Source organism: Pelodiscus sinensis, chromosome 25 (assembly GCF_049634645.1).
Source record: "Pelodiscus sinensis isolate JC-2024 chromosome 25, ASM4963464v1, whole genome shotgun sequence".
Taxonomy (NCBI): Eukaryota; Metazoa; Chordata; order Testudines; family Trionychidae; genus Pelodiscus; species Pelodiscus sinensis.
Genome location: NC_134735.1, coordinates 22,510,453 through 22,523,541, shown reverse-complemented (window position 1 = coordinate 22,523,541; position 13,089 = coordinate 22,510,453). Strand labels below are relative to the sequence as shown.

At 48.6% G+C, this 13,089-nt stretch overlaps 1 protein-coding gene across 1 annotated transcript in view; it reads left to right on the top strand.

Annotated features, from left to right (window-relative positions):
- Nucleotides 1-273: 273 nt before the first annotated feature.
- Nucleotides 274-13,089, top strand: part of CTPS1 (CTP synthase 1) — a 28,843-nt gene continuing 16,027 nt past the window's right edge. Inside the window, exons 1-8 of the mRNA XM_075908625.1 lie at nucleotides 274-428; nucleotides 559-736; nucleotides 3,552-3,722; nucleotides 6,071-6,171; nucleotides 6,882-6,998; nucleotides 9,318-9,401; nucleotides 9,995-10,075; nucleotides 11,935-12,086. Coding sequence (XP_075764740.1) covers nucleotides 348-428; nucleotides 559-736; nucleotides 3,552-3,722; nucleotides 6,071-6,171; nucleotides 6,882-6,998; nucleotides 9,318-9,401; nucleotides 9,995-10,075; nucleotides 11,935-12,086 — 965 coding nt within the window. The 5' untranslated portion in view covers nucleotides 274-347. The remainder of the gene's footprint in view (nucleotides 429-558; nucleotides 737-3,551; nucleotides 3,723-6,070; nucleotides 6,172-6,881; nucleotides 6,999-9,317; nucleotides 9,402-9,994; nucleotides 10,076-11,934; nucleotides 12,087-13,089) is intronic.

Genomic DNA, 13,089 nt, shown 5'->3' with positions numbered 1-13,089 from the left:
AGCCCCGCCCCGCCCCCCCAGTGACAGCCCCGCCCCATCCCACCTCCCAATGACAGCCCCGCCCCGCCCCCCCAGTGACAGCCCCGCCCCATCCCACCTCCCAGACAATGACAGCCCCGCCCCGCCCCCCAGTGACAGCCCCGCCCCGCCCCGCCCGCAGTGACAGCCTCGCCCCGCCTCCCACACAGCGACAGGCCCCGCCCAGGCCTGGGTGCCATCACTCCCCGCCCCATTGACAGGCACCGCCCCTCGCGGAGAGCCGTCCAGTCAGAGATGGCTGAGCCCGACGCCGTGGCGCTCACTGCGCAGGCGCGCCGTCGCGCGTGCGCTCTCCGCACGCCGGCCTCATGCGCGCTCACTTCACCGCCAAGCCGGCTGCAGCCCGCACACAGACCTGTCTCGCGCCGCCGCCGGGCCCAGCGCGCGCGGTGAGAGCTAGGGCGGGGCGGGACCACTGGGCGGGGGGAGCGCGCGCGGGCGGGGGGCGCTGGGGGAGGGGCGGGGGCCTGTGGCCGAGCCCCCCCCGCGAGCCGGGGGTCTGACGCGCCCGCCCCGCAGGCGCCGAGGCAGATGCGGTACATTCTGGTCACGGGCGGCGTCATCTCCGGCATCGGCAAGGGGATCCTGGCCAGCAGCGTGGGCACCATCCTCAAGTCGGGCGGCCTGCGCGTCACCGCCATCAAGATCGACCCCTACATCAACATCGACGCGGGCACCTTCTCCCCCTACGAGCACGGTGAGGGCGGGGCCTCGAGCAGGGGGCGGGGCCTGGAGCCCAGTCAGGGGCGCGGGGCGGGGCCTCGAGCAGGGGGCGGGGCCTGGAGCCCGGTCAGGGGCGCGGGGCGGGGCCTCGAGCAGGGGGCGGGGCCTGGAGCCCGGTCAGGGGCGCGGGGCGGGGCCTCGAGCAGGGGGCGGGGCCTGGAGCCCAGTCAGGGGCGCGGGGCGGGGCCTCGAGCAGGGGGCGGGGCCTGGAGCCCAGTCAGGGGCGCGGGGCGGGGCCTTGAGCAGGGGGTGGGGCGGGGCCTCGAGCAGGGGGCGGGGTCTCTAGCGGGCAGCCTGCGCGCAGCTCCTCCCCGGCCGACAGGACGCTTCCTGGGCGCTTCCTGGGCACTTCCTGGGACGCCGGCGCACGCCCTGCGGGACTCCCCTCCGCAGGAGGGCAAGGCGGGGGAGAGGAGGAAGCGCTGCTCCTCCCCGGCCCCACAGCGCGCGCTTCCCTTCCTTCCCCATGCTCCGGCGACGCGGGATCCAGAGCAACTTCATCCGGCGCTACCCAGAGAGCCTCGTCCCTGGAGACCCCCAAGAACTGGCTGAGCTGCCCTGGCCTCTGCCCCATCCCTCCTGTACCCTATCTCACACCTCCACCCCTATCTCACACACTAGGTCCCTCATTTTTGGCCCCACCTCACAGTGTAGAGGGGCCCACAAAATCCACTAATCCTGGAATCCCAGAAGAGTTAATCTGGCCTCAGTCGTACCTAGTGGCCCTCCCCTCCCGCATGGGGTTGGAGTGCCAGGGGAGAGAGGTGTCTCAGTCGGGGGCCACATCAGTTAGGCTTGGAGGGGTATGGGGGGAGTTGTTTTTTTGCATCTCACTTGTGTGGTTCCCCACTGTTTTTTCTGTGGGTCCTCACATCCCCAAACTCCTGCACACCCCACATCCCCAGTCTTGATCCTCAACACTCCCTCACCATCCACACACCACAAATCTGTGTCCTTAGCCCCGTATACTCCCCAGCCCAAACTTCTGCACCCCAACCCTTCACTTGACCGTAACGCTCTCCAGCCTGGAGCTTCCTTCCTGAACCAGCATCCCCTTCTCCACCTCCTCCTGCACCCATTTTCCCTCCTAGAGCTTGCACCTCTTACCCCGTCCCACACTCAAATCCCTCATTCCCACGCCAGAGTCCTCACCTCCTGTCTCAACCCAGTGAGAGTGAGTTGGGGACAGCAAATGATGGAGAGGGCAGGGCCTCAAGGGGTAGATCTTGGCTTGCCCTGACATTTAAAAAGTGATATTGGATGTGAAAAGGTTGGAGACCCTTGCTTTAAAGCTTTAGTAACCTGTAGATTCACCTTGAGAGTATCTAGAATAAAAATTGATACTAGTAATTTCCATAACGCATAGCTATGTTGGACTTGCTAATATTTCTTTACAAGCCTATCAAACTGGTATTATGAGGTTAAATACTGTTTCACTAAAAGTGTGATTTCAAAAGCTCTACTTCAGTTTTATGTTGTCATAAATAAGCTCAGAATCTCTTCCGTTTATATAAAGGATGTGCAGTGATTTATTCTTTAACATGTTAATCTTATTCCACTTTCTGATCCATGATGGGGACTAATTTAGCTACAACTACCTAAGAGCGTGATCTTGGAGTTATTGTGGATAGTTCTCTGAAAACATCCAGTCAGTGTGCAGCGGCAGTCAAAAAACCAAACAATGTTAGAAATAATTAAAAAAGGGATAGAGAATAAGATAAAGAATATGTTATTGCCTCTATATAAAACCATGGTATGCCCCTCATCTCAAAAAAGATATATTGCCATTGGAAAAGATTCAGAAAAAGACAACAAACATTATTAGGGGTTTGGAACGGGTCCCATATGAAGGGAGATTAAAAAGACTTGGGCTTTTCAGCTTAGAAAAGAGGAGAGTAAGGGGGAATATGATAGAGGTCTATAAAATCATGACTGGTATGGAAAAAGTGAATAAAGAAAACTTATGTACTTGTTTTCATAAGGTCACCAAATGAAATTAATAGCTACAATAGGTAGCAGGTTTAAAACAAACAAAAGGAAGTATTTCTTCATGCAGCACACAACCAACCTGTGGAACTCCTTGCCGGAGGATGTGGTGAATATTAGGACTTTACCAGGGTTCAAAAAGGAACTAGATCAGAGCTACTAAACATGCGGCCCTCGTGCCTCCCATGCCCTGTGAGCCTAAACAAAAAAAGTTGTCAATATAATGGTCTATCAGCAGAACGGACTTAAATGGGGCCTATGCATTGTGTAGTCTTGCTTTAATCTTTGTATTTATGCCCATCAGTGTGAAAGAAGCTATTTGCATGTATATACAACCACACTTAAGTTGCATCCCTCAGCATGTGCCGTGAGTATCACTGTGGTCCCTGGGGCTTCCAAAGTTGAGTAGCCCTGAGCTAGATAAATTCATTGAGGTTAGGTCCATCAATGGCCATTACCCAGTATTGATGGTGTCCCTAGCCTCTGTTTGTCTGGAAATGGATGACAGGAGAGGAATCATGTGAGGATTACCTGTTGTGTTCCCTCCCTCTGGGGCATCTGGTATTGTCCAGTGTCAGCAGACAGGATACTGAGCTGGATGAACCTTTGGTCTGACCCAATATGGCCGTTCTAATGCGGTTTTTATTTTTATTGGCTATTCTTTTAAAAAAATTTTAATTGTATAAAATAAATTTTATCAAGAAGCTGACTTATTACACTGAACTCTTTCAGTTTTAGGGAGGAAGCTTGCTTTATATATTGGCTAATTGACTAATGGTTTTGCATCTTACCATTTGCTGCAGGAGAGGTGTTTGTGCTGGATGATGGAGGGGAGGTAGACCTGGATTTGGGTAATTACGAACGCTTCCTTGATATCTGTCTCACCAAGGACAATAATCTGACTACTGGGAAAATCTATCAATATGTCATCAACAAGGAAAGGAAGGGTGACTACCTGGGCAAAACTGTGCAAGGTAATGCACTTAATCTTTTGTAGATATAAACCTAAATCTGTTTTCTATCTTTCTTGGCTCGTTTCAGTTCCAAAAGGGACACCGGATCATTCTGTGGACTGGACTACACTTGCAAGTTATCCTGCAATACCTCTATCGCGCAGTAGTGTGACATTTTAACCAGTACAGTTATATTTGTAGAAGTCCTAGAGTGGATGCCGTGACGCCGGTATAGAGATGCCTTGTACCAGCGTAGTATTGCCCCTCCCATGTGGAAATAGCTCTGCCAGAGTAAAACACCTTTCTAATGAGAGAATCATGCCCACGACAGCAGTGTGTCGCTTTGTGTGTTTCACTGTAGTTAAAGTGAAACAACTTTCTAGTGTAGTCAAACCCAAAGTGTCAGTAATCTAATATCCTAATAAACAACAGAATTCCACTTGTCATCTCCTACAGTTCTCAACTTAAACCCCTCCAATGCATTATCAAAAATCTACAACCTATCCTGGGAAATGACCCCTCGCTCTCGGAGACCTTGGGGGAAACGCCAGTCCTCACCTACAGACAACCCCCAACAAATTCTTTCCAGTAACCACACAACACTAGTAGTGGGGGCAAAAGATCTATCTGGTTTCAAGATAAAACTAGATGGGTTTATGAAGGGGATGGTTTGATGAGATAACATGATCTTGGTAACTAATTGACCATTATCAGTGGTAAATAGGTCAATGGAGGGATGATAGGAGTTACTATAGAGAACTTTCTGGGTGTCTGGCTGATGAGTCTTGCCCACATGCTCAGGGTTTAGCTGATCGTCATATTTGGGGTCGGGAAGGAATTTTCCTCCAGGGTAGATTGGCAGAGGCCTTGGAGGTTTTTTGCCTTCTTCTGTAGCATGGGGTACAGATCACAGCTAGAGGATTCTCTGCATCTTGGGGTCTTCAAAGTATTTGAAGGCTTCAATATCTGAGATATAGGTGAGAGGATTATTCTAGGATGGGTGGGTGAGATTCTGTGGCCTGTACTGTGCAGGGGGTCAGACTAGATGATCATAATGGTCCCTTCTGACCTTAAAGTCTATGAGTCTGTGAGTAACACACCTCTATCATAATCGTCCAGGAACCCACCCCTGCAATCAGCCCCGGTGCCAGCTCTGCCCACACATCTACACTACCGGTTTCATCACTGGACCCAATCACATCAAGCCGCCAAATCGGAGGCTCATTTAACTGCACGTCCACTAATGTGATCTATGCCATCAAATGCCAACAAGGCCCCACTGCCATGTGTATTGGCCAAACTGGACAGTCTCTATGGGAAAGAATTAATGGACACAAATCAGATCTCCAAAAAGGCAATGCACAGAAACTGATTGGAGAGCACTCTAACCTGCCCAGGCACTCATTAATGGATCTCCAAGTCACCAAGTCCACAAGCCAAATACATAGGCAAATGTCAACTTCATTTACAAGTTTAATTCTTATGCAAATAGTATGAACAGGGACATCAGCTGGCTGGCACACTATCTTCCACATCCTAATGACTTAACCAGCCAATGGATGTGCAATTGTTCTTATCAGCCTCTTGTAACTATTTGAACCATCTTCTCTCTCCTTCTTTCTTTTTTTTCCCTCTCCTTCTCTTTATTCTTGGATCTGGACTTCTAATACACTAATCTTCTGAAGAAGTCGGTTGCACCTGCAAAAGCTCATGATGCCATCTGCATGTTTTGTTAGTCTTTAAGGTGCTGCTAGTCTATTGGTTGTTTTAAGTTTTTCCATTTACAGACTAACTCTGTTACCCCTCTGAAGCTTATATCCTGGGACCATCATAGCTACAACTACACTGCATACAAATAATGTCATTTTCAGACCAGTATTGTGTGGCTCATGTATACCTTGTGGCTGATTTAAAGTGTGCTACTGCTTTATATAACTCAACCATACTAAAGGAGACAATAACATTAAAACTGCTTTCCTGTTCTCATGATTTTGGCATGGACGCTGAATTCTCTGAGTTAGTCAGTTTGTTACACAACATCTTTGTCTGCTAGCATAAAACTTGTCTTGTTTTAAAACTCAAAACTCTCCGTGTTCTGCACATAATACTGTTTTATTGGAGGCTTCCAACTGAAAAACATCACTTAGTGGTCTGAGCTGTAGAGTGGGACTACATCTCCGAATGTGAGAGATCATGGCTAGGAATTACCACTCAGTGAAAGGAATGCTTTGATTTACGAATTTGGTGATCAGCATTAGATGTGAATGAGAAGCAATGGTTCGGTCATCTCAGTAATTTGCTGCAGCGTGAGTGGAGACTGCAATATGTGCAGACTGTGATTTGAACCTTTACCCCTATTTCTCTTGCAGTTGTCCCCCACATCACAGATGCTATCCAAGAGTGGGTAATGAGACAGGCACGAATTCCTGTGGATGAAGATGGCCTTGAACCCCAAGTGTGCGTGATTGAGGTTTGTAGCTTTCCCTCCTTGTCTTGATTTGCATGCAGAGTAAGTTGAGCTATAACTCTGCAGTTAAGCCCTGTAGAGAAGGAGGGTTTGTATTAAATAGTTCTTCACCCAGTTCTTGGGGCTTGTTCTTTTCAACTGTCCAATTTTATATGCATGCCAGCTTGGCATTCTAGTGGGCTGAAGTGGAGGTACTTCTGGGTTCTTGTTACCTATGGCATTGAGTTCAGTTTCAGCACAGAGTTAATATGCCTGTACTCCAGGGGAATAAGACACATGACCAGTGTCCTTGTAATCCCTATGCCAACATTGGCCTTCTGGGAAGCTGCTTTTCTTCTGCAGTCCAAACTGTCATAAGAGGGGTTTCAGAGCATAAAATACTGGTTGGATAGAAGGAAGTGGGTAGAGTTCAAAGAACCTTCTCTTGGCCAGCTTTGGTTACGCTTCATTTGCACCACGTACAGCTGTCCGAGAGGAATAGAAAAATGTCATGAAACACATCATCCAGTGCCCAGTATCTCATTAAAGGACGCCATATCACCAGGAGAAATCCTGCTGCTGTTGCTTCAGAGTGTACACAGAGCAACAGCGGGTATTGGCTGTTTTCCCTTTAAAAAAAAAAAAAAAAAAAATCAGGTGTAAGGACCAGAAAGATGCTGTGAAGGATCAGTTATGGGAAGTTTGGTACTATTTTACGTTTTTCTGTCACTTAGCTTGGTGGAACAGTGGGAGATATAGAAAGTATGCCCTTCATCGAGGCTTTCCGTCAGTTCCAGTTCAAAGTCAAAAGAGAAAACTTCTGTAATATTCATGTCAGTCTAGTTCCCCAGGTAAGTCCATGGAAAGTTATGATAGCTGGGTATTGTATAATTAGGATTTAATTATAAATGTGTTTAGAAATGTAGCATAGATACAGATATACTGAAAGTTAATCTGTGCTGTGTGTATTTGTAATACAAATGCAAAGCATAAGTGTGTACATAAGATAAAAATTCAAAACCTGTAGAGCTGTAACTGTCCACAACTAGCCTACACTATTGTATTTTCCAGGGAGCAAGCACTGACAGGTACCTTGCGCATCTGTTCAGCCAAAGTCATCATCTTTTCTCTCCCCATTCCTCAGTGCCCTGCAGTCCCTTAGGGTATGTCTACACTACAGCACTAATTCGAACTAACTTAATTTGAATTAGTTAATTCGAACTAAGCTAATTCGAACTAGTGCATCTAGACTTAAAAACTAGTTCAAATTACATGTCCACATTGAGTGGACCCTGAACCGGGGTTAAGGCTGGCCGGAAGCAGTGCCGGCAGGGCATCAGATTAGGACTTAGAGCGTGGAGCTGCTCTCTCAGGCTAGCCGAGGGCTGTGCTTAAAGGGACCCGACCCCCCCCCCCTCCCCCGGACAGACAGTTCTCAGGGGTTCCCTGCTCGCTTGTCTAACTCGATGAGGGACAGCAAAGCAGTCCTGGCTTAGAGTGCCCTGAATGCCCACGCGCGGCACATCACAGCACTCGGCCATCAGTCCGGCTGCACTTACTGCAGGCTGCCATCCGGGGGGGAGGGGGCAATCGGAGGGCTGCAGGAGAGCTTCCACCCCGAGGAGCCCGCAGAGCCACCCCAGTCCTCCCCATCAGGGGCTTGTACCCCATTCCTCCCTCACCTCCTTCCACTTACCCCTCCTTAGCCCCCCTTCCTGATGTACATAATAAAGGACACGTGTGTTCAAAAATAGAAACTCTCTTTATTGAACAAAACTCGGGGAGACTGGGAAAAGGAGGTGGGAGAGGGGAAGAGAGAGGGGAGGGCAACTAAATGATCAGGGGTTTGGAACAGGTCCCATATGAAGAGAGGCTACAGAGACTGGGACTTCTCAGCTTAGAAAAGAGGAGACTGAGGGGGGATATGATAGAGGTCTATAAAAGCATGAGTGGTGTGGAGAGGGTGCATAAAGAAAAGTTTTTCATTAGTTCCCATAATAGAAGGACTAGAGGACACCAAATGAAATGAATGGGTAGCAGGCTTCAAACTAATAACAGAAAGTTCTTCTTCACAAAGCAAAGAGTCAACCTGTGGAACTCCTTGCTGCAGGAGGCTGTGAAGGCTACAACTAGAACAGAGTTTAAAGAGAAGTGAGATCAAGTCCTGGAGGTTGGGTCCATGGAGTGGTATTAGCCAGGGGGTAGAAATGGTGTCCCTTGCCTTTGTTTGTGGAAGGCTGGAGATGGATGACACGAGACAAATGGTTTGATCATTGTCTTCGGTCCATCCCCTCCAGGGTCCCTAGGGATGGCCGCTGTCGGCAGACAGGCTACTGGGCTAGATGGACCTTTGGTCTGACCCAGTACGGCCATTCTAAGCTCAGGGCTCAGGGTCGGGGGTCTCAGTGGACCACCTTGATTTTCATGCAGATCTGCTCCTGGGTGGCCAGGCTGGCAGCTATCCTGCCCTAGACGGCCACTTTCCTGTGCCTAGTGTGGAGGTCATGGACGAGTTCCACGATGTCTGCACTAGACCAGGCAGGCGCCCGCCTCTTGCGGACCTAGGCAGGCTCCCGAGAGCCGCCAGCCTGGTCCCGGGAAGAGGCGGAGGGCTGGGTGGCAGCGGGTGGCTGGTTCATGCCGTGCCAGGTGCAGGGTCTGCTGGCTGGGTGCTGGCAGGCTTGCACTTTGCACAGGCACCGTAGCCAACCCTTTAAGGGCTCCGGGGCCGGGAGGGGGGCAGACGAGTTTCCCTGGTGGTGCCCAGAGTGGCCACCAGGGAAAGCTGGGGCGGGCTAGCCTCCCACTAGTTCGAATTAAGTGGCTACCCAACCCTTAATTCGAACTAGTTAATTCGAACTAGGCGTTAGTCCTCGTAGAATGAGGTTTGCCTAGTTCGAATTAAGCGCTCCGCTAGTTCGAATTAAGTTCAAACTAGCGGTTTGCTAGTGTAGCGCCTATCAAAGTTAATTTGAACCAACGTCCGTTAGTTCGAATTAACTTTGTAGTGTAGACATACCCTCAGAGTCTATGGCAGTGAAGTGAAGGTGTCTCAAGTGTAGGGTTACTTACCAATAGTTAAAAACTTGATACATGGGGCCTGAGGGCTTGAATGACAGTTGAACTCATCTGCATGTCAGTACCCTCATGTGTTCATCTTTCACTACTAGCCAAGTTCTACAGGAGAGCAGAAGACGAAACCTACCCAGAACAGTGTTCGTGAACTCAGAGGACTTGGTCTCTCGCCAGACTTGGTAAGTGTTTCTCTCTTCCCTTCCTTTGGTAAGCGTGGGGCTGGCACCTTTCAGCAGCCTTTCCCGATGTGGACTGGGACTGGCATGATGGGATGCTGCTATGTACCAATGGTGATGTAGCAACTAGGGATGTAAAATCCCATTTAATTGGTTAGCTGGTTAAACATCATCTCGTTAAACGGTTAGCTGATTCAAAGGGGGGGGGCGTGCAGGATGCCCCACCCCAGCCAGCGTGGAGCGGCCCTCCTCCCCCTTCCCCCATAGCTGGTAGGGGCTACTCCAGCTTGGCCAGAGCAGCTCCTGCCTGTGACGCACCCTGGCTCACTGCAGACGGGCTACTCCAGCTGCCCAGGGCAGCCCCTGTTCATGCTGGGCCCTGTGGGACTGGGGTGGGCAGGGAGTTGCTTCAGCTCCCACTAGTTAAGGAGAACTGGTAAGCATCACCCATTACCAGTTAACCTTTCACATCTCCGATAGCAGTAATAAACGAGATTGACAAATAACTTGGCATAGAACTTGTTTTTAGTGACTCATTGGTGTCCGAGTACTGCAGTTCTGCTTCAGAGACTTCATACTGCTGCTTTCTCTGCTAGGTTGTGTGCAGATGCTCTACTCCCCTGGACACTTCCGTAAAGGAGAAGATCTCAATGTTCTGTCATGTAGAACCAGAGCAGGTAAATGGTGCTGTGCTTTCTCCCTTCCCGGTAACTAGTATTTCCCCCATTTGTCAGATGCAGATGGCAGCATTTTATTTAGTGCCTGGAGCTCCTCTGTGTCAGCTATATATTTCTAATAGACTACACATACATCTACATGTTTGTCTTCCCTCTAGTTCTTAAATCCGTGTCTGTCACACACATTTGTGCATTCCTTTCTGGGTAGGCCTGATACGTGGCTGAATAGGCAGACACACTCTAGGTACAATTAAGTATTCTCAAAGGCTTAGAGAAAGCCATGCAATCTGACTTATTTCCCAATGGCTGTCCTTGAGACCACTTGCCCTTCTAAATTCCTTCTGCATTGAGAAAAGGCTTTGGCTTCTGAAAGCAGTGTTAAGAGCTCAAAAGGTATTTGTGCTACCTTGAGTAATGGGATTTGTGAATGTGTGTTTTGCACACCGCCCCTTGTACAAATATGCTGTCTGATGGCCAGACTTGGGCATTGCTTATATCTGCCTGGTCTCGTTAGCAACAGATTGCATGAAAAGATTATTCAGGAAAATGTAATTTTATCCGCCACACGTTTATTACACACGCCAGAGTGCGATGTCTTTCATGTACAAGAAACACGTTGTTAAATAACAAGTAAAGCTACTGTTTTGATGGGTATTTTTAGTCAGTCACGGATGGGTCATGGATTCTAAATAAAATCACATTTACTAAAAACACCTCTGACAAAAGGGGTAGGGACGAATCCAGCATCCTGTGCCCCTCTCACCATCACGCCCTTCAGTGACTGGGAGATGCAGGGGTCTGTTTGTTGCCCTGAGAAGCTCAAGCCATGAGAGGTGGGGCCTGATTGCTCACGGCAGCTGAGCAGCTCAGGGTCACGGTTGGTGGCAGCAGCTGGTCAGTTATGGGGGGGTCTTGCCACCCGCAGGTGCAGGAGGGTCCCCCATGGAGGTCAGTTGAGTGGTCCCAGTGTCACAGAGGTTGCTGCAAGTCACAGATTCTGTGACTTCAACAATTTCCATGACATCTTAGCCTTCATTATAGACAGTCATGATGTGTCAGTAGATAAACCATTAGGTATGAACCATTTATGGATGTAGAACAAAAAGTCTTTTGTAGACCAAAGGTTAGTACCATAAGCTCATTTAGTCTGTGAAATATCACTTAGATGAAATCCTCACGGGGCACCATATTTGTCTGTTATTTTAGATTAAGGTCGTTCAGTTTAAAAACCGTTTTCAAAACTCTAGCACTGCAAAGTCACGCTAACTGTCGTATTGGTTCGTCTGTTGTCACCAGTTCTGTAGTTGAATCTTGGCTAAAAATTCTGTTGCTGTGTAAACCAGAATAAAATCTAGCTGCAGGGCAGAAAGAAGTAAAAGATACAGAATTGTCAGCAGCGTGACTAAGTAGGTGCCATTTTTTCCACATACTCTCCTTTTGAACCATAATCGCACTGGAATGCTTCCATTTGAATCCAGGCAGAAGCAGGATTTTCAGAGTTGGAATGGGATGCTCGGAGCTGCTGTTTTACATGGTTGATCTTACAGCATTTTGAGATTTCTGCTATCCTGTGGGAGCTGGATTTTCTCATTCCTCCTTCATATCATTAGTAGCACTGTTTGAAGAGCCTTAGACGGACCCTCACTCCTTTGACTAGACCTTTCATCTAGGAAGAATGTGCTTACAAGTTGTGTGAATGCAGCGTCTGTTTTCACTCATTTTGCGTAGATGAGTGGGGTGACCATGCCATTGCCTTCTGGTGGCAGAAGGAAATGGGAGTGTCCAGCTATCTGATGTCCTGTAGGATCGTGTGTTGGTACATATGGGTGTATTTTAATGAGCCTCCTTTTGATGTATAGGTCATTTGTGTCCATGATGTCTCTTCCATCTACCGTGTCCCCCTCTTGCTTGAGGAGCAGGGAGTTGTTGATTACTTCCGCCGCAGGCTTGACCTTCCCATCGAGAAGCAGCCCAGGAGGATGCTCATGAAGTGGAAGGAGATGGCTGACAGGTGGGCTCCACTATCAGGAGTAGCCTGGGATTGGATTCTGCCCAGGCTTTCAGTGGCCAGCCAGGGGAGTTCCCCAGAGGATCTGTGTGGCTCCAGATTCCCCCAAAACTCCATGTCTGTTTTCATAACAATGCCTTTTATTTGTAGATGGCTAACTAATGCGGGGGGGGGGGGGGGGGGGAGATACTGCCGGGCACTTTATTTAGTGTGTTCCTTAGAACTGTATCTTTTGCCTGTCACCTGGTATTACTTCAAAACATGTCTAAGATAATGGAAAGAAAAGCTTTAGGGTTTTTCCTTTTTATTCACAACATGCCAGCCTTACTAGAACTTATGGATGCAGGTTTAGGAGTCATCCAAGGCATTTTAGCTACAACATCATTTCTTTATTTCACTTCCAACCCAGTAAAGCAGCTGTCTCTTGATGTGTCTTCTGTCTTGGAATCCCTGGCGCACATTAGAACATCTGTGCACAGCAGGGTAACAGCACCCCACTATTAGGGAAATGGTCAGGCTTAAGTCAACATTCAGGCATGTACCAAAACTTTCAAATGTATGTTCTGTGGGGTATAAGAAAATGGGAAGTCCCAGAAACTTCTAAATTAATAACTCTTTATCCTACAGACTCATCTCTGCTTCACTGCAGCTAGCAGAGGCTACTGACACAATTAGTTTTGCATGTGTCTGGGTGAGAAACGAGTGACCATGCAAAACTACTTTGTTAGAGCAGCTATTTTTCTCCACTAGCTTATCTCACATTTTCTTAGCAGCTTCTAGTGTGGTGGTCGAGGGTAATCGTAAAAATGCAGGACTGGAAGGAACTTTGAAGGGTCTTCTAGTCAAGTCTCCAGTACTGAGCAGGACCAAGTGTTGTTTAAACCATGCTGACTGGTGTTTCTCTGATTTGTACTTTAAAACCTCCAGTAACAGATTCCACAAGCTGGTCTAGTGTATCTGTGACAGTTGCAGAATTTTTTCTTAACTTAAATCTCTTGCTGCAATT